Source organism: Rattus norvegicus, chromosome 7, assembly GCF_021556685.1.
Source record: "Rattus norvegicus strain SHRSP/BbbUtx chromosome 7, alternate assembly SHRSP_T2T, whole genome shotgun sequence".
Classification (NCBI taxonomy): domain Eukaryota; kingdom Metazoa; phylum Chordata; class Mammalia; order Rodentia; family Muridae; genus Rattus; species Rattus norvegicus.
This window is the reverse complement of record NC_141540.1, coordinates 57207501-57230499: the sequence shown is the minus strand read 5'-3', so window position 1 is coordinate 57230499 and position 22999 is coordinate 57207501. Positions and strand designations below refer to the sequence as shown.

At 41.3% G+C, this 22999-nt stretch overlaps 1 protein-coding gene across 1 annotated transcript in view; it reads left to right on the top strand.

Annotated features, from left to right (window-relative positions):
- Nucleotides 1-11187, top strand: part of Glipr1l2 (GLIPR1 like 2) — a 30426-nt gene extending 19239 nt beyond the window's left edge. Inside the window, 2 exon segments of the mRNA NM_001432357.1 lie at nucleotides 9942-9968; nucleotides 10058-11187. Coding sequence (NP_001419286.1) covers nucleotides 9942-9968; nucleotides 10058-10314 — 284 coding nt within the window. The 3' untranslated portion in view covers nucleotides 10315-11187.
- The last annotated feature ends 11812 nt before the right edge of the window (nucleotides 11188-22999 follow it).

Genomic DNA, 22999 nt, shown 5'->3' with positions numbered 1-22999 from the left:
TCTGATTTTGTTAATTTGGACACACTCTCTGTGTCCTCTCGTTAGTCTGGCTAAGGGTTTATCTTGTTGATTTTTCTCAAAGAACCAACTTTTGGTTCTGTTGATTCTTTCTATGGTCCTTTTTGTTTCTACTTGGCTGATTTCAGCTCTGAGTTTGATTATTTCCTGTCTTCTACTCCTCCTGGGTGTATTTGCTTCTTTTTGTTCTAGAGCTTTTAGGTGTGCTGTCAAGCTACTGACATATGCTCTCTCCTGTTTCTTTCTGCAGGCACTCAGAGCTATGAGTTTTCCTCTTAGCACAGCTTTCATTGTGTCCCATAAGTTTGGGTATGTTGTACCTTCATTTTCATTAAATTCTAAGAAGTCTTTAATTTCTTTCTTTATTTCTTCCTTGACCAGGTTATCGTTGAGTAGAGCATTGTTCAACTTCCACATATATGTGGGCGTTCTTCCCTTATTGTTATTGAAGACCAGCTTTAGGCCATGGTGGTCTGATAGTAGGCATGGGATTATTTCTATCTTTCTGTACCTGTTGAGGCCCGTTTTTTGACCAATTATATGGTCAATTTTGGAGAAAGTACCATGAGGAGCTGAGAAGAAGGTATATCCTTTTGCTTTAGGATAGAATGTTCTATAAATACCTGTTAAGTCCATTTGGTTCATGACTTCTCTTAGTCTGTCTATGTCTCTGTTTAATTTCTGTTTCCATGATCTGTCCATTGATGAGAGTGGTGTGTTGAAATCTCCTACTATTATTGTGTGAGGTTCAATGTGTGTTTTGAGCTTTAGTAAGGTTTCTTTTATGTATGTAGGTGCCCTTGTATTTGGGCCATAGATATTTAGGATTGAGAGTTCATCTTGGTAGATTTTTTCCTTTGATGAATATGAAGTGTCCTTCCTTATCTTTTTTGATGACTTTAAGTTGAAGATTGATTTTATTTGATATTAGAATGGCTACTCCAGCTTGCTTCTTCTGACCATTTGCTTCGAAAGTTATTTTCCAGCCTTTCACGCTGAGGTAGTGTCTGTCTTTGTCTCTGAGGTGTGTTTCCTGTAGGCAGCAGAATGCAGGGTCGTCATTGCGTATCCAGTTTGTTAATCTATGTCTTTTTATTGGGGAGTTGAGACCATTGATGTTGAGAGATATTAAGGAATAGTGATTATTGCTTCCTGTTATATTCATATTTGGATGTGAGGTTATGCTTGTGTGCTTTTCTTCTCTTTGTTTTGTTGCCAAGACGATTAGTTTCTTGCTTTTTCTAGGGTGTAGCTTGCCTCCTTATGTTGGGCTTTACCATTTATTATCCTTTGTAGTACTGGATTTGTAGAAAGATATTGTGTAAATTTGGTTTTGTCATGGAATATCTTGGTTTCTCCATTTATGTTAATTGAGAGTTTTGCAGCATACAGTAACCTGGGCTGGCATTTGTGTTCTCTTAGTGTCTGTATGACATCTGTCCAGGATCTTCTGGCTTTTATAGTCTCTGGAGAAAAGTCTGGTGTGATTCTGATAGGTCTGCCTTTATATGTTACTTGACCTTTTTCCCTTACTGCTTTTAATATTCTTTCTTTATTTTTGCGTTTGGTGTTTTGACTATTGTGTGACAGGAGGTGTTTCTTTTCTGGTCCAATCTATTTGGAGTTCTGTAGGCTTCTTGTATGCCTATAGGTATCTCTTTTTTTAGGTTAGGGAAGTTTTCTTCTATGATTTTGTTGAAGATATTTACTGGTCCTTTGAGCTGGGAGTCTTCACTCTCTTCTATACCTATTATCCTTAGGTTTGATCTTCTCATTGAGTCCTGGATTTGCTGTATGTTTTGGACCAGTAGCTTTTTCCGCTTTACATTATCTTTGACAGTTGAGTCAATGATTTCTATGGAATCTTCTGCTCCCGAGATTCTCTCTTCCATCTCTTGAATTCTGTTGGTGAAGCTTGTATCTACAGCTCCTTGTCTTTTCTTTTGATTTTCTATGTCCAGGGTTGTTTCCATGTGTTCTTTCTTGATTGCTTCTATTTCCATTTTTAATTCCTTCAACTGTTTGATTGTGTTTTCCTGGAATTCTTTCAGGGATTTTTGCGATTCCTCTCTGTAGGCTTCTACTTGTTCTCTAAGGGAGTTCTTTATGTCTTTCTTGAAGTCCTCCAGCATCATGATCAAATATGATTTTGAAACTAGGTCTTGCTTTTCTGGTGTGTTTGGATATTCCGTGTTTGCTTTGGTGGGAGAATTGGGCTCCGATGATGCCATGTAGTCTTGGTTTCTGTTGCTTGGGTTCCTGTGCTTGCCTCTCGCCATCAGATTATCTCTAGTGTTACTTTGTTCTGCTATTTCTGACAGTGGCTAGACTGTCCTATAAGCCTATGTGTCAGGAGTGCTGTAAACCTGTTTTCCTGTTTTCTTTCAGCCAGTTATGAGGACAGAGTGTTCTGCTTTTGGGCGTGTAGTTTTTCCTATCTACAGGTCTTCAGCTGTTCCTGTGGGCCTGTGTCTTGAGTTCACCAAGCAGGTCGCTTGGAGTAGGAAGGTTTGTCTTACCTGTGGTCCCGAGGCTCAAGTTTGCTCGTGGGGTGTTGCTTATGAGCTCTCCGCGGGGGCAGCAACCAGGAAGATCTGTGCCGCCCTTTCCGGGAGCTTCCGTGCACCAGGGTTCCAGATGGCATTTAGTGTTTTCCTCTGGAGTCAGAGATGTGGGCAGAGTGTAGTCTCTTCTGGTTTCCCAGGCATGTCTGCCTCTCTGAAGGTTTAGCTCTCCCTCCCACGGGATTTGGGTGCAGAGAACTGTTTATCTGGTCGGTCCCTTCAGGTTCCGGCGGTGTCTCAGACACAGCAGATTTGCTGCTCCTGGGCCCTTATCCAAGGGAACCCAGAGGCCGTATACAGTTTCCTCTTGGCCCAGGGATGTGGGCAGGAGTGGGCAGTGTTGGTGGTCTCTTCCGCTCTGCAGCCTCAGGAGTGCCCACCTGTCCCGGCGGTGAGCTCTCTCTCCCACGGGCTTTGGGAGCAGTGAGAAGGGTGTCTCCTAATAACTCCACTCTCCGTTTAATTTTGTCATTGGTCATCATTACATACTTTTTCTCATTTGGGTTGAAAACTTCGTAGATGAATTATAGTCTATGACTTGGAGCATTTGTTCTTTGTTTAATTTGATGGAGGATATTATTAGTTTATTTTTGAAATTAAAATATAGATCATTTTCCTTATCTTCCTCAAGCCTCTCACGTGCTACACTCCCTCTACCCCTCTCAAACCCGAGGTCTCTGACCTCTTTTTCTTTAATTATTTTTATAAATAGTCTCTGTGTGTATGTGGTGTGTGTACATTCCTAAATACATAAAAAGTACAATCTGCTATGATTTTAGGACTGATCACTTGATATTTGATGAAAATAACTTAGGAGAATCTTCCCTGAAGAACATGTCCTCCTGCCCTTGCCATTCCTTAATCATCTGTGGTTCTTTATCTAGAGTTGGAGCCCTGTGATTTTCTCCCCTCTGGGTCACATGTCTGGTGTCATCCTTGTCCAGGTCTTGTTTGAGACTTCATAGGTGGAGCTTCCTTGAAAATTCTAAGTAAAATCCCACAGCAGATATCTCTTGTGTTGGCTCAAGGATTAGTGCCACTGGCGATCATAAGGGTTACTTTGCCATGCTGGTCATGGTTGTTGTTCATGGGCATCATCTCTGGGTAGGACTGTTGGTGGCTTCCCTCCCTTAGACAACTGCTGGTGCCTTCTGGTACCATAAAAGCTAGACCTCAGGGAGGAGGCTTTCACATTAGATGCAGCTTGGGCCCTTTGGGTCATATGTCTGAAAATCATGGTGTCTTTGGCAATAGGAGGTGTCTTCAATTGCTTGGATACGAGCAGAGGCAATAGCAGTAGTCTATAATATTTTGGAAGTCTCTTGCACTCCACGGAACGAGAACTCATAAGATAACTTCTTAGCCCTGGAATTGGGATTTTCTTAGTCTGTGGCTCTTGTGGAAGCATGCCCTGATTAGGTCCAGGTCAGAATTTCCAAACTAGTTTCTTCTGTGGGCTGTCATTCTGAAGCTCAGTTTCTGTCTTTAGAATGTTCTTTAGATCTACCACCAAAGTACATGCCTGGTCACTCAGACACTCTTTATACATTAGCTCAGTTCTCAACATCTTTAACATTTTATTTGGTATTAGATCTGTATACTAATGTACATGCCTAGGTGACCCCAAAGGTCATGAACAGTTCAAGTGGGTTTTTTTTTTTTTTGCTTTTTGTTTTGTTTGTATGTTTGTTTATCACAGTCTCTGCCAATATGGCCTAAATGTCCATTTTCTAAAGACTGGTCTATACCACCACATCCACCAACAAAGTTATAAACTCTCTTCCTGTCTTCTTCCAAGTACATACCTCTTTGCAGTCTATCTGGTATCTTTCAGTTATAGAATCTTTTTTTATGTTTAAATCATGTTTGGGGCCAAAGCAGCAAGCAGATGGATATGCTCAAGAAGAAAGCAGAGGGCTTTGGCCTAGAAGACAATTGAATGGTGAGGAAAAGTCTCCTCCCATGAGGACTGCCTTGAGTTTCTTTTTGCCAACTATCCCCACTGCTCCTCTACTGCTCCCTGGCTGTTTGGGAGTACTAGGACATAACTGAAGGGAGAAAACCATGGTGAAAATGACTTGGTGATTTTTCTACATTCATCAAATTCTGAGATTCTGTTTTCTACTCCTTCAGCCAAAGCCAGAGTACTCTCCAAGGTTCTGCCTGTACCATAGAGTCTATAGAGTCAGGGGCATTGCTCAATTTCAGCAGGGAGGTACTGAAGATGTGAAAGCCAAAAGCATCCTACCAATTCATTGGCACTTTGAATCCTGGTGTTATCTTGCTATATGCCTTCAGAGAGCTGCTCATCAGACTTACCAGAGTGCTGGCCAATAAATTCTGGGCTATATGTATAGTTTTATTCAATGATGTAAAGAAAAATTAGAACATGTTTCTACCAGAACCAGAACTGGAAGTTCAGTTTCTAAACAGTGTTTAAGTTTGACTCCCCCTTTATCTTTAAAAATCATTGAAAACACAAAGGAAGAAATAAATACATTTCCTCTTCTTTAGAACAATGAGTTATTTCCCACAGACTGTATCCATATTTGCAGATCTCATAACCAAAGGAACACATTTTCAAGGTGAAAACTTTTGTTAATAAACAAACTGAAAGAAAAAACATGATCATCTCATTAGATGCTGAAAAGGCCTTCAACAAACTACAACATCTCTCATGTTAAAATCCTGGAGAGATCAGGAATTCAAAGTACATACCTAAACATAATAAAAGTAATATACAGCAAACCATAGCTAACATCAAACTAAATGGAGAGAAACTTGAAGCAGTCCCACTAAAATCAGGGACAAGTCAAGGCTGCCCACTCTCTCCTTTCCTATTCAATATAGTGCTTAAAGTTCTAGCTGGAACAATTAGACAACAAAAGGAGGTCAAAGGGATACAAATTGGAAAGGAAGAAGTCAAGAAATTACTATAAGTCAAGAACTTCTATAGCTGATAAACAACTTCAGCAAAGTGGCTAATATAAAATTTACTGAAACAAATCAGTAGTCTTCCTTTATAGGAAGCTAAAAGGATAAATGGGCCAAAAAATAAATTAGAGAAACGACATCCTTCACAATAGTCCCAAATAGTATAAAATATCTTGGTGTGACTCTAATCAAGCAAGTGAAAGATCTGTATGACAAGAACTTCAAGTCTGTCAAGAGATAAATCGAAGACCTCAGAGAATAGAAAGATTGTCCATGCTCATGGATTGGTAGGATTAACATAGTAAAAATGGCCATCTTTCCAAAAGCAATCTACAGATTCAATGCAATCCCCTTCAAAATTCTAACTCAATTCTTCACAGACATGGAAATAGCAATTCTCAACTTCATATGGAATAACAAAAAGCCCAAGATAGCCAAAACAATTCTCAACAATAAAAACAAAAACAAAACAAACAAACAACAAAAAAAAAACCTGGAGAATCGCCATCCCTGACCTCAAGCTGTACTACAAAGCAATAGTGAGAAAACCCATATGGTATTGGTATGGAGACAGACAGGTTGATCAGTGGAATAGAATTGAAGCCCCGAAATAAATCCACACATTTCTGGACATTTGATCTTGGACAAAGAAGCCAAAACCACACAGTGGAAAAAAGAAAGCATCTTCAGCAAATTGTGCTGATATAACTGGCAGTCTGTCTGTAGGAGAATGAAAATTGATCCACATATCACTCATACAAAGCTCAAGTCCAAGTGGATCAAGGGTCTCAACATAAAACCAGATACTAATGGAGAGATGGTGGGAAGAGCCTCGAATGCATTGGCACAGGGGAAGTTTTCCTGAACAAATCACCAATGGCTCAGGCTCTAAGATCAACAATTGACAAATGAGACCTCACAAAACTACAGAGCTTCTGTTAGGCAAAGGACACTGTCATTAGGACAAAACGGCAACCTACAATTTGGGGAAAGATCTTCACTCGCCCTACATCTGATAGAGGGTTAATATCCAAAATATACAAAGAACTCAAGAAGTTAGACTCCAGAAAACAAAACAACCCAATTAAAAAATGGGGTACAGAGCTAAACAGTGAGTTCTCAACTGAGGAATCTCGAATGATGGAGAAGCACTTAAAGAAATGTTCAACATCCTTAGTCATCAGAGAAATGCAAATCAAAATGATCTTGAGAGTCCACCTTATAACAATCAGAATGGCTAAGATCAAAACCTCAAGTGACAGCACATAGTGCAGAGGATGTGGAGAAAAGGGAACACTCCTTCATTGCTGGTGGGATTGCAAACTGATACAATCACTTTGCAAATCAATCTGGCAGTTCCTCAGAAAAGTGGAAATAGTTCTACCTGAAGACCCAGCTATACCACTCCTGGGCATATACCAAAAGGTGCTCCAACATATAACAAGGGCACATGCTCCACAATTTTCAGAGCAGCCTTATTGTAATAACCAGAAGTTGGAAACAACACAGATGTCCCTCATGAAGAATGAATACAGAAAATGTGGTTTATTTACACAATGAAATACTACTCAGCTATTAAAGATGAGGACATCATGAATTTTGCAGGCAAATGGATTGAACTAGAAAATATCATCTGGAGTGAGGTAACCCAAACCCAAAGGGACAAACATGCTATTTGCTCACTAAGTGAGTATTAACCAAAATGTTCAGAATACCAATGATACAACTCACCGTATGAAGCTTAACAAAAAGGAAGGTCCAAGTGTGGATACTCCAATCCCACTTAGAAGGCAGAGTAAGGGAGGGAGTCTGGGTGGGAGAGGGGAAGGGGATGGAGAAAAGTGAAGCAGGATTAGGTACAGAGGGGTGGAGGAGGGACAGGAGAGAAGCCCAGAGAGTCAGGAGAATGAATGGAATAAAGGTAGCATTGGGGGTTGGGGAACAGGGGAAACCCCTAGAAATGTCCAGATTGTGGATGTGAGAGTCTCCCAGGACCCAGTGGGGATGGAACCTAAAGAGAGCACCTCCAGTAGATAGACGTGGCCCCCAGTTGAGGCATGTGGCCACCCACCCATCTTCAAAATTCTTGACCCAGAACTGTTGCTGTCTAAAGGAAATTCAGGCACAAAAATGGAGCAGAGACTGGAGGAAAGGCCATGCAGAGACTGGCCCAACTCAGCATCCATCCCATCTGCAGACACCAAACCCTGACACTATTACTGATGTCATGTTGTGCTTGCAGACAAAAGCCTAGCATGGCTGTCCTCTGAGGGGCTCTACCAGTAGCTGACTGAAACAAATGAAGATTCTTACAACCCAACCATTGGACAACTAATCCAGACCCCTCAGATCTCCCAGAGGCTAAGCCACCAACCATGTAAGAGCATAATGGGCTGGTCCTGGGATCCTGAGAAGTGTAGCAGAGGATTGCCTCCTTGTCTGGCCTCAGTGGGAAAGGATGTGCCTAAATCCTGTAGAGACTTGATGCCCCAGAGAAGGGGGGATACTAGCAGATAGCAGGGTGAGGTGGGAGCCAGTGGCTGGGTGGGGGGACACACTCTCAGAAGCAAAGGGGAGGGAAAATGGGCAAAGAACTTGTGGAGGGGAGACCAAGAAGGGAAGCAGCATTTGAAATGTAAATAAATAAAGTAATAAAAATGACATAATTAATCCAGACATGATGCATATCTAGGACTGTTAAACAGAGAAACCCTGTCTTGAAAAACTAAAATAAGTAAATAAATAGATGATAAGTAGATAAATAGATGATTGATAGAAAGATAACGTAGATAGAATAAAGAAAAACTAGTTAATATATGGAATCCTTAATTCGTACACTATATATAATAATAGTATACATACATAAAATTGTCAAAAATAAAAATAACAAAATATAAAATTTATGTAATTAATGGGGGAGGAATTATGTCAATTTGTATTTTCATATATTTTATATCCAGGGGCCAAAAAGAAGACTAAAAGCTGATAGATACAGGGTGGAGAGAAGACTCAGTGGTCAGGTAGCTCATGACACAGAACACCTTCCAGCCTCCACAGGCACCGGCATGCACGCACACACACAATAACAAATCTTTCCTTCAAAAGTAGAGAAACGATATATTTTTAAACAAATTTAAATTTGTCTAAGTATTTAATAAAATACAAATATGAAAGAAGAATGTAATAAACAAGATCAACTGGTAACAAGTGATGAAATGTGCCAAGAAAGAATGCTCTGTGACTTCCTGCTTCTACTTAAAGACCAATAAATAAACATGCATCAGGAACTATATGTCATCATGTGCTATATAGACAAGGATTCTTTTTTGAAAGATGTTCAAGAGTCACCACATAAAGTATAAAGGACCAGGAACAAAATGCTAAAGTACAGCAAAAATGCAACAGAGTTCAGTTCATACCCAAGAGCCCTCAAAAATAATTCTAAATATCACCTTAGAGATAATATCAATGCCAGACAAAGCCCACATCAGCCCTGCGCTGCCTATAGGTGTCTACTGATGTATTCTCTGAGCGAAAGTCAAAAAGGATTGGTAAGGAAGGGAGTGACAGAAGGAAGGGACTGGGAGGAGCGGAGGCCGGGGAAACCGGAAACCAGGGGTACTGTGTGAGAGAAGACTCTATGTTCAATAAGAATCTATTTTCATTCCACCAAGTTGAGCAGATGAGAAGGAATTTGTCTCCTTTTAAATGTAATTATGACATTGAAAAAAAATAACTAAATCAATGAAACCCAGGTGAGAGATTTAACTTTGCTGTCTCATAAATGAAAATGGACCACCATGAAACTTAAGGATTGCATGAGAAATGAGTAAACCACCATGAAACTTACGAATTGCATGAGAAAGGAGTGAATCCATATTAGTTTGGAGCACCAGTGTGGGGAAGATGGGAGAGCTGTGCCGCTCTACACGGTCAGTGTGGAGTAAGCGCCTCAGCTGAGACGTCTCAAGCACTTAGCAGTCTCAACAGCACTAGAATCCATATCTGCTTAGCTCTACATTTCTGTAGCCAACCAGGCTGACTTCTACTTTAAAAGAATAGTGTGTACTTCTGCTGGGCTACTAGCTAGAGCAGACATCAAAGACCATGATAACCTTAGAGCAGCGGTTCCCAGACTTCCCAATGCTGTGACCCTTTAACACAGTTCCTCATGTTGTGGTGACCCCCAACCATAAATTTATGTCATTGCTACTTCATAACTGTAGTTTTGATGCTGTTATGAATCATAATGTAAATATCTGATATGCAGGATATCTAATATGTGGCCTCAAAGGAGTCACAACCCACAGATTGAGAACTGCTGCCTTAGATTCTACAAGCATAAAGAAATGGTGGTACTACTATTGGGAAAATTCTTATAGAACTAGAAAGAATATGTATTTATAGCTTTATTTTTCTTTTTAGGTAATGCAGACCGTGATGAAGCTGCGTGTACGTATTGCTGTCTTTTATTTCTTAAACAAATGAACAATGTTACAGGAAATCTAGCTTTCTTCAATTGTCTTTTTTTTTTTTTACAGACTACCAATTCTGGTACCCACCTTGGGAAACGCCCCGCCCACTTGTGTGTAATCGACTGTGCTTCTTTGTCCTCTTCATGAGACTGGCATCTTTGGGACTATGTGTCATCATCGTTATGATAATACAGAACCGGTTTCCAGTTGTCTTAACGGAATCTCCGATGATAATGTCAGTAGAGGAGGGCGTGAACACTGAAGATGAAATAGTGGTGGAGGAGGGAGAAGAAGAGATTCAGGAAGAGGAAGATGAACAATAGGAAGACGATAACCCCGGAGGAAGGAGAGGAAGAGACACAGGAAGAAGATAACCCAATAGAAGCCAAACCCCCGTAGGAAAAGAAAAATCCCAAAACACTGAAAAATAGAATGCTGAACTTTAAGAACAAAAAATATAAACCGCAAATTATAATATTTCTCATTCCTTTTCTATACTTATCTAACAAATTTAAATTGGAAAACAAAAATGGTGTGAATACAAGACTTGCATTGCACAGAAAATATTAAGCTCTTAAAGACCCAGATAATAGCAAAAACAACAACAACCAAAAAAGTCTTAAAATGTTATTATGGTATCTGATAAAAACAAGAAATAATTCATATTTCTATCTCTGTGTAAAGTTTTTATATGGGTTTAAAAGTATCTAAAGTATTACGTTAAATGAACTTGTTCACACAAGACACTAAGGATCACTCTGAGTTTAGAATAGGCATTTGATAAATATTAGCTTGTTTTTATTATTACTGTTATAGTTGTCAGTAGTGGTTGTAATTTCCATGTCATATCAAAACACCAAATGCTTTTTATATTTTATGTATATTTGGAAAATAGTTTACTTGATGGTAATCCCTAGTGTCAGAAGATAAATTGTAAAATTTCTACTCCATGGCCAGTAATTTATCAGACTTTCCATAATATTTGTCAAGTAGGTCCAAGAAATAAAAAGAAAAATCATTCATTGTCAGTAAGCAATACAGTTGCTACTACATTTATATAACAGAGTTCAAGTTATCACCTATATGTTTATTACTCAGTATGTTTAATAGAAGTCGTGGGAAAAATAAGTTGACATACGAATAGTAATATTGATCAATTCATTGAATAAAATGTTAGCCTGGCAAAATACACAAAATTGTATCAAATCTGTTCTTATAAAGTCTAATCATTTTTATAGGACCAGCATTACATTAAAAGCTTGTTCTACCACCAGACAAATGACAATTACCCCCAAAACAATGAACACAAAAACTCCCAACCTTTGACCTAAGCTTCTAGGGTCTTATTGTCTGTTTTGTTTCCTTTGTTTTTCAAGAGATTTAAACTTTAGAAGTCGATGTGCAGTCTATTATAAAGTCACCTGCTTCTATCCAGCATCCTGAGAGAAAGGGTTGGATAGAGAAATAGAGATGGTTCTCTACTGTGATTGTATTGATTGTTATTATTGGATATTTGTATTCTACTTGATAGCATCGCAAAATGCCTCCACACAATTATTTAACACCCAGAACCACCCTGCGAAGCTATTATTGTTTTCTATGAGACATCTGGCATTGATATCTGACTTTTCAAACAAGCAGTGAAGGAGCCTCTTGCCACCTACCTTGTGGTTCAGGTGAGCGGATGGGGTCAGTTTGAAGGCTACAAGAAGCAGAAAAGCAAAGCAATATGAAACAAGCTGCCCCTTGTTGAGACAAAGCCTTCACAATCTAAGACAGTCTTGGGGCAATCATTCCCTGATGGACTGGCTCAGACAAGCCATTAGGGCCTCCCACTTATCATAGATGAGGGCCTTGTGAATTTCAAGGACAAGGAACAGTTGAAGAAGAGTGGATACTGCTAAGGGAACTGGATACTGGGAAGTGGTATATGATGACCAGGCCACGAGCCTGGACAGGACTATATTTATGGGAAACCCAAGAAAGAAATTGATTAAACCGAGACTGTGTGACTGGTATAAAACACCGTGGCAGTCAGCTACGGGGACCTGGGTAAAGTAGGCCAATCCAACCATTTTGAGTCAGCATGCAAAATGTAATTCACAAGGTTGTAGAGCCAGAGGAGCAAATTGAGAGGAGAGAAGGCCAGGCAAAGTACCTTTCTACATTTTCCGAATACAGATGTGGCTGAATTTGCACCTAGCCAGAGTCCCTAAGGACAAATCTGATGGGCAACTGAACACTTGGTCAGCTCATGGAGGACTTTAAGGCCAGACCAGCAATTCGGTCTAAGAGTGGAACAGGTGACCAATTCCCACTGCAGCCCCTGCTAAAGAAGGTCTCTCAGAATGAGAATCTTCCTATCTACTCCTCTGCTGGCCAAGGTTACCCGTCATTTTCAACTTGTTTGATAAACTGATGTTTCTAGGGATCAGTGGACCTTAAAGTGCCCCACCAAGGATTATGTCCGCACTCCCACTATTCATTTTGGGGTGGCACAGGACTTTATATCACGTTATGCCCAGCCTCTGTATGAACATCTTCTTACATGTGGGTAGCATAATACTAAACTCTGAGCGTTTTTCTGATTTTGAGACTTGATTAAGAGATAGGCGACTGCATCTGAAGAGAACATGGGGTCTTAAATTACAAATAGGTCAGAAGGCCGGGTGTTGCTGAGATAGTCCCAGTATGGTTCCGAAAGACACAAGTAATAACCATCAAGGTAACGGGAAGTTTGTAGTAGACTGTGCCTGCAGGGTTACAGAGTATCCAAAAGGTAACAACAAATGCTCCTAGAAGCCATGGAGGTGATAGTATTTGGTCTGCCAGCTGGTTTTTATGTCAAGTTGATACAAGCTAGAGCCTTCTGAGAAGCCGGGAATGCCAATAGAGAGCATATGCCCATAGGATCCAGCTGTAGGGCGTTTTCTTAATTAGCAACTGATAGGGGGGAGGGCCTAGCCCATTGTGGGTGGTCCTGGCTTCTATAAGAAAGCAGGCTAAGCAAGTCCTGAGGAGCAAAGCCAGTAAGCAGCATCTCTCTGTGGCTTCCACTCCTGCCACCAGGCGCCTGCTCTGTTTGATTCCTGCTTTGACTTTCTTCAATGCTGAACAGTGCTGTGGAAGCGTAAGCAAAGCAAACCCTTTCCTCCTCCAGTCAGTTTTGGTCACAGTGTTTCATTGAATCAATAGTCACCCTAACTAAGACAATTGGTAACCTTGTTGCTAGGATACCGGGTGCTTCCCTCATGGGTGTTGGTTACTGAGGCCTTAAAGATCACTGAAACAAAGGGCAGAGTTGTTAGTTGCATTTTTGGAATGAACCTTTGAAGGGTCTGTTGCTAAAGATATCGCATGCTTTGGCTGACAGACTTGGAGAAACAGAACTGACTGGGCCCCAAGTGTCCACTCCCTCCCACCTAGCTTCTGTAATGGCAGAACTTGGAGTAAGACTGGTGGGGAGAATTAAGTCTGGAAGTACTGTTCAGCTCTGGGTCCAGGATAGGTTACAATGAACATGCCAGGCAAAATTCTGGTCGGACTGAAGGGCAACTTCTCATGGGGAAAAATCACACTCGGTACCTGGACAAGGGAAGTAGAAATGTGTGGCCAGGAAGGTTTCAGTGGTGAAGCACCTACTATGATTGGGTAACGGATGAGCCAGCTAGAAGACTTCTCCACCTATGGGTTCGCTATCGCAGTCCGTGGTTTTTACTGCCTTGTTTATCAGTGCTGTCTGTGTCCATTTGGGAAACTTCCTGTGTTTTCGTCCATTTCCTCATTTGTGTTTTGTAGTAAGAGACACACATCAACCTCTAACTTGCTAACAGCTGTGGGGTGTAAGTGTAGGCACCATGCAAGGACACAGGGTTCATTCCTTCATTCCATTTAGAAGAAAACAGACTACTCCATCACTACTCTCTGGGAAACCTCTGGGAAGAGGAGGGCAGGAAGAAGGAAGAAGGGTGAGGTAAGGAAGGAGATGTTGGATACCTGACTAACCTGCGAGCCAAACAAACAATGTTTTAAGTAGTTCAGCTGTGCCTGCTTGCAAATGATTGTCCAAGCTGGGTTTGTCAACTGCTTATGTCACTTCATAGTGAGTGAGAAGGGAAAGGAGATTCACCAGAGTATCCAGTCCCCCTTACCACCTGTTGTGTGTAATTTTGCCATAATTGTACAAAGACTCTGGAAGGAACTAGAGTATATAGTGGGGGGAGGGAGGAGGGCTCTAGGTAGTTATAAGGAAGTCATCCCTACTTGATAAGAGTTCTGGTGTGGCATTTTGGGGGAGAGTCCCTATACTCTAGTGAGTCACCCCTCACCTGTGCTCTATTAGGAAGCCTAATAAACTCACCAGAGCATACTTTGGTGGACTCATGTTTTGGTCTGTACTCGAGACCTTAGATGGAAGGTAGACATTGCTTATGTCCCCCAAAGGAATTTTAATATCCATTAAATTAACACATTCCAAACATTTTATCTAATAATCATCAAGATACTCGTAAGTCCAATACAGGGGGTTGATAATAAAGTCCTACTAAGGGGACTAAAGGTTGTCTGACACAATTTGGCCTCTGGACCTTCAAATAAGTATGCAGAAGTGTCAACACAGATGTGGCTGGCTGCTTCCAGGAACTTTAGTTCTCCTGGATAAAAGGAAAATGCTGTGTAGCTGATATAGACTAACCTTTTTCTCTGCCTGAAACCCCTTTGCTTTCATGGTTTTGGTGTTTTGTTTAACATCCTTGATTCCTCTACCCCTTGGCATAATGCAACATTGCATTTTAGCCTGGACTATATCTTAAGAGCTTTATAGTTTATTTGTTATGTTTAATGACAACAATTAATATGTTAACATCAAAGTGGCCTTTGAATAATGATTCCTCTCCTATTTTAACACTTAAAACTGAAAACGTATATAGTCACAGCAGACTATAATTTCATTTTTAACATGATCTGTTCTGTCAGTTTACGTAACAGAAAAGCCAGAGCATATGTTTTCAGATAAATGAAAACATGTTCTCTCATCATGAAACCTCACCCCTGAGCTGTGAATGATCTCTGTACCATTCCTGGTCTGATTCTGCCATAGACGTATAGGGATATTTATTTTCGAAACTTCCCTGAGTGGCACCAGAGAAAAATCTCTTCTCTAAGTAGATCCTGTGCTGTGTTATCACCCTGTGTTTTGGCATGAGGAAATACTTTCCCCCACTCCAGATGGAGACTAGACACAGTATTTACATACTAGAATTACTGTACCACAGTACAACAAGCTAGATGACTGAGAACAGATAAATTCCTTCACATTTCTAGAAGCTGGAACCCTAAAATACAGGTCCTGGACAGACTGTGTTCTTCCAAGGCCTCAGAGCATATGCTTCCTTGACTCGTGGAGGGGCTGCTGGCCCCAGCAATTACTTGCCTTGTAGCAAAGAAGCCTGTTCTCTGTGTCCGCCTGTGTGACCTCTTCCTCCTGGGTCTCTCTTCATATGGTGCTCTGTCTGACTCGTAAGGACAGCAGTTACACTGGGCAAAGCAACCCAAATGGCCTCCCGTTTAACCGGATTGCACCTGCGAGGACCTCCTCATTCTGCGTTACATCAGAATTTTGGCTTTTTGCAAGTTGTGCTGGTTAGTTTTGTCCAGTTGGCACAAATTAAAAACACCAGGAAAGAAGGAACCCCAGCTGAGGAATTGCCTTCATCAGATTGGCCTGTATCCATGTCTGTGGGCATTTATTGATTAATGATTGATGTGAGCAGGCCTACCATTGGCAGGTGGTCCTGGTTATATGAGAAGGCAAACTGAGCAAGGAAGGAACAAGTGGCAGCTGTCTTTGGTCTCTGCTTCAGGGACGGGGTGGGGGTGGGGTGTCTCCAGGTTTCCTCCTTGTCTTCATGGGTGATGGACTATAAGATGAAATCATCCTTTTCTTATCCAAGATGGTTTTTGGTCATGGTGTTTGTCAGGAAGCAAACAAGGACAGAGGGCTGGTCATAACTCAACCTGTACAATGGGGTTTGGTTAGGAATGCCAACAGCTCTCTGAATAATTTTTCTGGAAGTAACTTATTGTTTCACACACTTTACAAAGCAGAGAACTTCACTATTTTATCCCTCCCTCCTCTGAAAAGCACCTTCGTTTGTATCCCTGCAATGAGTCAGGCGATCATGAGATTCAAAAAAAGCTCATGAGTGGAAAGACCATCATGAGCCAAGGATATTGGAGAAGCTATTTGGCTGATACCTTGCTGGTTTAGATTACTCTTGATAGTCTTCAGACTTCTGAGCTGAGAAAGGGGATTTGCCATTAGGCCACAGTGAATTTTTTTTATACTTAACATACTTTCTCGCTTCCTTTGAATGAGTGAAGTTGAAGATGAACCCACCTGTGTTTGAACACTATCATGCTAGTGTTTCAAGTGTATACAACACTTCAAGACTGCTTTTTCTTCCCATTTTTATTAAATTGGGTATTTCTTATTTACATTTCAAATGTTTTTCTCTTTCCCCCATACCCCCTCCCCTTCCCGGTCCATCTCCCTTAACTGCCCACCCCAACAATCCCATACACTAGGGGTCCAGCCTTGGCAGGACCAAGGGCTTCCCCTTCCACTGGTGCTCTTACTAGGCTATTCATTTCTACCTATGAGGTCAGAGTCCAGGGCCAGTCCATGTATAGTCTTTGGGTAGTGGCTTAGTCCCTGGAAGCTCTGGTTGCTTGGCATTGTTGTACTTTTGGGGTCTCGAGCCCCTTCAAGCTCTTCCAGTCCTTTCTCTGATTCCTTCAATGGGGGTCCCGTTCTCAGTTCAGTGGTTTGCTGCTGGCATTCGCCTCTGTATTTGCTGTATTCTGGCTGTGTCTCTCAGGAGAGATATACATCTGGTTCCTGTCAGCCTGCACTTCTTTGCTTCATCCATCTTATCTAGTTTGGTGGCTGTATATGTATGGACCACATGTGGGGCAGGCTCTGAATGTGAGTTCCTTCAGTCTCTATTCTCAACTTTGCCTCCCGATTCCCTGCCAAGGGTATTCTTGTTCCCCTTTTAAAGAAGGAGTGGAGCATTCTCATTTTGGTCATCCTTCTTGAGTTTCATGTGTTCTGTGCATCTAGGGTAATTCGAGTATGTGGGCTAATATCCACGTATCAATGAGTGCATACCATGTGTGTTTTTCTGTTATTGGGTTACCTCACTCAGGTTTATATTTTCCAGTTCCAACCATTTGCCTATGAATTTCATGAAGTGATTGTTTTTGATAGCTGAGTAGTATTCCATTGTGTAGATGTACCACATTTTCTGTATCCATTCCTCTGTTGAAGGGCATCTGGGTTCTTTCCAGCTTCTGGCTATTATAGATAAGGCTGCTATGAACATAGTGGAGTATGTGTCTTTGTTATATCTTGGGGCATCTTTTGGGTAATATGCCCGAGAGGTATAGCTGGGTCCTCAGGCAGTTCAATGTCCAATTTTCTGAGGAACCTCCAGACTGATTTCCAGAATGGTTGTACCAGTCTTCAATCCCACCAACAAATGGGGGAGTGTTCCTCTTTCTCCACATCCTTGCCAGCATCTGCTCTCACTGGGGTTTTTGATCTTAACCATTATGACTGGGGTGAGGTGGAATCTCAGGAGCTGTGGGCCAGAATCAGAGAGCTCAAGACTGCTTTTAATAATAAATAGTATATTTCAATCCGGTTCCCTACACACTCAGTACAATTTATTATGTAGAACCTATATTATTTTGAGGAAACATATGCCTAATTTGTTCGTGGATTTTATCCTAAAGGAATGTTGGTATTTTGACAAACTCCTTATCTGCATCTATTGAGACTGGATTGTGTCCATTTTGTTGGTGCGATCTACTGTGTTGACCATTCTTGAATCCTTACGATGAAGCCAACTGGATCATGTTGGCGTTCCTTTTTGATCTTTTACTGAATCTGATTTGATAATATGTTGCTGAGACTTTGACATCTCCTTTTTATTGGAGAGATGGGTCCCTAGCAGTGGTTCTCAACCCTCAGGTCTCAACCCTTTGGGGATTAAATAACTCTTTCCCAGGGGATGCATATCAGATACCCTGCATATCAGATGTTTGCACGACAATTCATAACAGTAGCAAATGAAGTAGCAACAAAAATAATTACATGGCTGGGTGCAAGCACAGCAGGAGGAACTGTATGAAAGGGTTGAAGCATTAGGAAGTTGAGAACGCCTGATCTATAGCTTTCTCTGGTTGTGAATTTGTTCCAGTTTTGGTAAGGGGGTGCTGTTAACCTGATAAAATGGGTTTGAATGATATCTCCCTTTCAGTGTTGGGGAATAGAGAAAAAATGGCCCTAACAAGAGGAATCATATAGGGGTAGTGTGTGTTGGGGTAGGGGGTTATACCCTGTCACCATCTTCAGACACACCAGAAGAGGGCATCAGATCCCATTACAGATGGTTGTGAGCCAGCATGTAGTTTCTGGGAATTGAACTGAGGACCTCTGGAAGAGCAGTCAGTGCTCTTGACTCCTGAACCATCTCTCCAGCCCAGACAGAGGGAATCTTTACCAGGGAAAGACCAGGACATTTCAATTTCAAACAAAAAGCAGAAACACTGTAGTCAAAGGTACTTCTTCCCTTACCAGAGCCCCCTCATTACTGAGAGTAAAGTTCTGCTTTCCTGGACCACTGCTGAGGATGGGGGTGAAGTCTTGTCCAGGAATGGGAACTCAAGAGTATATGATCTCCCAGGAGTCTGTTTTGTTCCTTCTTCACTTCCTTTTTCTAAATTTGTAATTTTGTTTTATTTTTAATTCAGTGTAACATGTATAGCTATTTTGCCCACATGTACATATGTGTGTATACCACATGTGTACCGAGTGCCTGAGGAAAGCAGAAGGGAACATCAGATTCCTGGAACTGGGTTACAGACTGTGGTGTGAGCTACCCTGTAGATCCTAGGAATTTAAGCCAAGTTCTCTAAAATAATAGCCATCTCTTAACCTATTAGCCATCTCTCCAGACCTCTCTAAATGTGTGTGTGTGTGTGTGTGTGTGTGTGTGTGTGTGCCGTCTTATATGTATTTATGGCAGTGGGTTTGCATATTGTGCATAGAGATAGAGATAGATAGATAGATAGATAGATAGATAGATAGATAGATAGATAGATGGATGGATGGATAGATCGAACCTCATCAGGCAGTGAGGAGTTCTTCAGCCACTCCTGGTTACATTACGAAGAGGGAGACTCTGGTATGACATACTAGTAATGATTGTGTCCTGGCTTTGGGGCTTGCAAAAATGGAAAAAGAAAAAGGTTAGAGCCGGTGATGACAGGGCGAAATGTATGAGAAGCCTGAAGCCACCATCAGTCTGGTTGCAGGCAGTGCAGACATCAGACACCAATGGAGAGAATATTACAACCAAAGGGTGAGAATTTGGAGGTGAGGCAGTTCTAGGTGGTAAGGCCCAATCTGTCTCCACAACTCATATTTTGTTAAAAGCCAGAGTATAGAGTTGGTCCAGGAGAGCATTAGATAATTCAAATGGAGATAAAGATTTTATAGACCAACGGCAAAGTCTTCCATGATTATCAAAGAGATCTTAGGACAATAGTGTTAAGTGTAGAATTTTTGGATAAAATGAATTTCACATATCTGACACTTTACTAAGGGAAAGGCCTGGGGATGGCAGTCAGGAAGCTGTGGTGGATGATTCAGATGTCAACATTCCAAAATATGGGGAAGGATGTTACATGATTCAGCCTAAGCCCTCCTTTAGCGGGGAGAATGTCGTCAGGGAAAGAGACGCATTGTAGTATCAAATAGTGGCTATCCTACTGTGCCATGCCCCAAAGCTGTGGGGAGAGCAAAGGAAAATCACCAGTTGATCACTGTGTTGCTCCCAGAGTCTGAAAGCCATTGTTACTAGGAAAAGGGGAAGCCCAAGTTCACTTCTGTTTTGTTTTTTTCTTTTTCTTGAGTGAACTTTTTCTAACTCTGACCTGTGGCCTCTTCATCAGATATGTACCCATCGTGAGGTGTGGCAGCGTGCCCCTGGAATACCAGCACTTGGGTCAGGAAAAAAAATCACAGGGTCCTGGGTCACAATGACCTGCGCCTTTTAAGCCAGTGGGATAATCTTATCCTATGCCTGCTACATTAGTATTCCTTAGTCTTAGGGTCAAATCCAAAGAGCTGAAAAGGCACGAGTGTGTAGCTGAACAGTTTTGAGAGCCAAAGAGGAAGTTATGTTACTATAGTAACTTCGCGGCAGCTCCCAGCCATTCCACAGGAGAGCTGCTTTTCCCCGAACAGCATTCCATCCGTGCAGTGGTCTTCTCGGATACCTAGAATCCGGTAATGTAACTGCTGAGGCACACGTCTCTCCAGTAGATTTCACTGGGGAAGCGAGACAGAGCGCACAGGCAGATTCTCTTCAGACATCGTCAAACCCCAGAGGTTTGTGTGAAAACGAGTTCCTAACACTTCAGCTCCAAAGGCACCAGCAGGATGTGAGCTGTCTTGGAGTGTCTGAAAACTACACGTGCTACGGGAAGTATAAAATATATTCACAATAGCTGTAAGCCATGTTTGAGAGTGTAGGTGTGCCTGGTATTCAGCCTCAGCCTGATTATAATTTGAAAAGAAGAACTGTCTGCACGGGCCCGTGCACTTGGGGTGTGATTGCTCAGGTAGGCTCTAGGAGACTTATTAGTTCATGAGAAATCATTGGGCTTGTGAAACGTTGGAGGTGGGACCCAGTTGGAAGGAGGTCATTAGTGACATGTCCAGGAAAGACACATTCCTTCCCCCTTGCTTTCTGCTTCCGACTGCCTTGGCGTGCACAGCTCTCTCTCTTTTCACTGGACTCGTTGGTGCTGCCTTACCCCAGCCTAGACATCACCATGTACTGAAAACCTTAAACAAAAACCCATCTCTCCTTCTTCCTTGAGGTGTCTTCCTAGGAAGTTTGTCACTGCCGTGAAAAAAACCTGGCTGATAACTGCCTTTAAAAATCACTTTTTAAGTCATTAGTATGTGAGCCAAGTTGGTCCTGGCACTAGGAATGTTGACTCAGGAGCTCTTTTTCTTGGTGGATAACATCACAGATCCAAGGGCAAATGTGGAGGTTCTAGTTCAGATTCACCTTTGGGAAAGCTGCACCCCAAGATTGAGTTAAAGTTAGGAAGCAGTTAAGATGCAAAAGACAGGGAAGGGGGCGTAGTGAGTGTTGACAAGACTCTGACTAAGCTAGTCTGGATGCTCTAAGCACTCTTCTGTAATAGGCCTTGACTTTTGACCCTTTGCTAGACCTGCATAGACCAGCTTTAGCAAAAATGCTCGTACAACAGTTCAAAGGGTGTCTCATCTCTCCTACCTTGAAATCTGAACTTCCTATCTTATGAAACAGAGGACACCGAGAGAACGGCAATTTACTGTTAAGACTGAGGTAACACTGCTGGTGACAACTGTAATTCCTCAGGTGACTTTATTGTATTTGAAATTGAGCCCAGTTCTGAGATTTCCAGATAAACTCCATCCTGGCCAGGCATTATCTCACTCTAGTGTTAGCTAACGATATGAAAAAGCAGACAGATCTTTAGTCTCTTCCCGTCCACCATGAAGATAAGAAGTCAGACTGATAGGCATATGCTAATGGTAATATAAGTTAGTATAAGCTCTAAAGATAATTGCACAGGATTCTCTTTATATGAAGATTTCCACAGCATTATTTATGAAAAAAACTTAAAGGAATCTGAATATTCATGTGTGTATATATGTATGTATACACATATATATGTAATAGTATGCAAATTATGTAGAAAGTACAGCTCATAAAATATAAAGTTATGATAGCAATAGCATTTTTATGAAACTATGGTTATGGAAAAATAATGCAAAATGCATAAATAAAACTATGGCCTCACAAACATACCGTTTATATTTTTGAAACACATATATGTGTATTCAAGTGAATATATACCATGATTGAAAGAAGAACAGTATGTTTAAGAATCTTGCTGGGCTTGGTAGGTAGCACATGGCTTTAATCCCAGCACTGGTAAGACAGGTGGTGTTCCGAGAGTTCAAGGCCAGCCTGGTCTAGAATCAGCAAATTGTATGATAACCAAGGCTACAAAGTAGAAAGACCCTGTCTCAGAACAACTGCTAGAAGCCAGATAAGGTAACTCCTGCTTGTAATCTCAGAACTTTCAAGACCGAGGCACAAGGATCACAAATTTGAAACTAACCTAGGCTAGAGTAAGTCCATATATCAAATAAAAAGAAACCCTGAAGACAGAATTCCTTGTTAGAAACAAGATGAGCTATCCAAATTAAAATAGTCCTTTTTAAAAGAGAATAGGTAGCAGACAGAATGATTGTGAAAACTGGAAAAATAGTCTCTAGGGCGGTAGCTCTCAAGCTTCCTAATGCCGTGACCCTTTAATACAGTTCCTTATGTACTGATGGCTCCCAACCACAAAATCACCTTTGATGCTACTTCATAACTGTGATTTTGCTACAGTTATGAAATCAAATGTAGATATTTGATATTTCCCATGGTCTTAGGTGACCCCTGTGAAAGGGTCATATGACCTCCAAAGGGATCAAGACCCACAGCCTGAGAACTGCTGTTACTAGAGGTTTTTAAAGTCTAAGTGTTTCCAGAATCAGACAGGGTAAGAGTATCCTGGGTCCGGTGCTGCTTTTCCTCCACCCTCTCATGTATTGATAATATGGGGCGTTCTGATATCCTTTTCTGTGGACACATTTATCATGCTGTATCTGTGTGTTAATGGGCATACATGACTCTCCAAAATAGAGTTTATTTTCTTACTATAAAAGGTGGTGTAGGTCCTCTGTAAAAGAAAAAAAAAAAAAACAAAATACAGAAAAGCAGAAAAAAGACTTCGCTAAAATGGCACTGCAGCAAATCCTAAAAGCAAAGGGTACAGAGAACTGAGCAGAGCTCATTTCCGCTGTTCTGTGGTAAACCACCTCTGCGC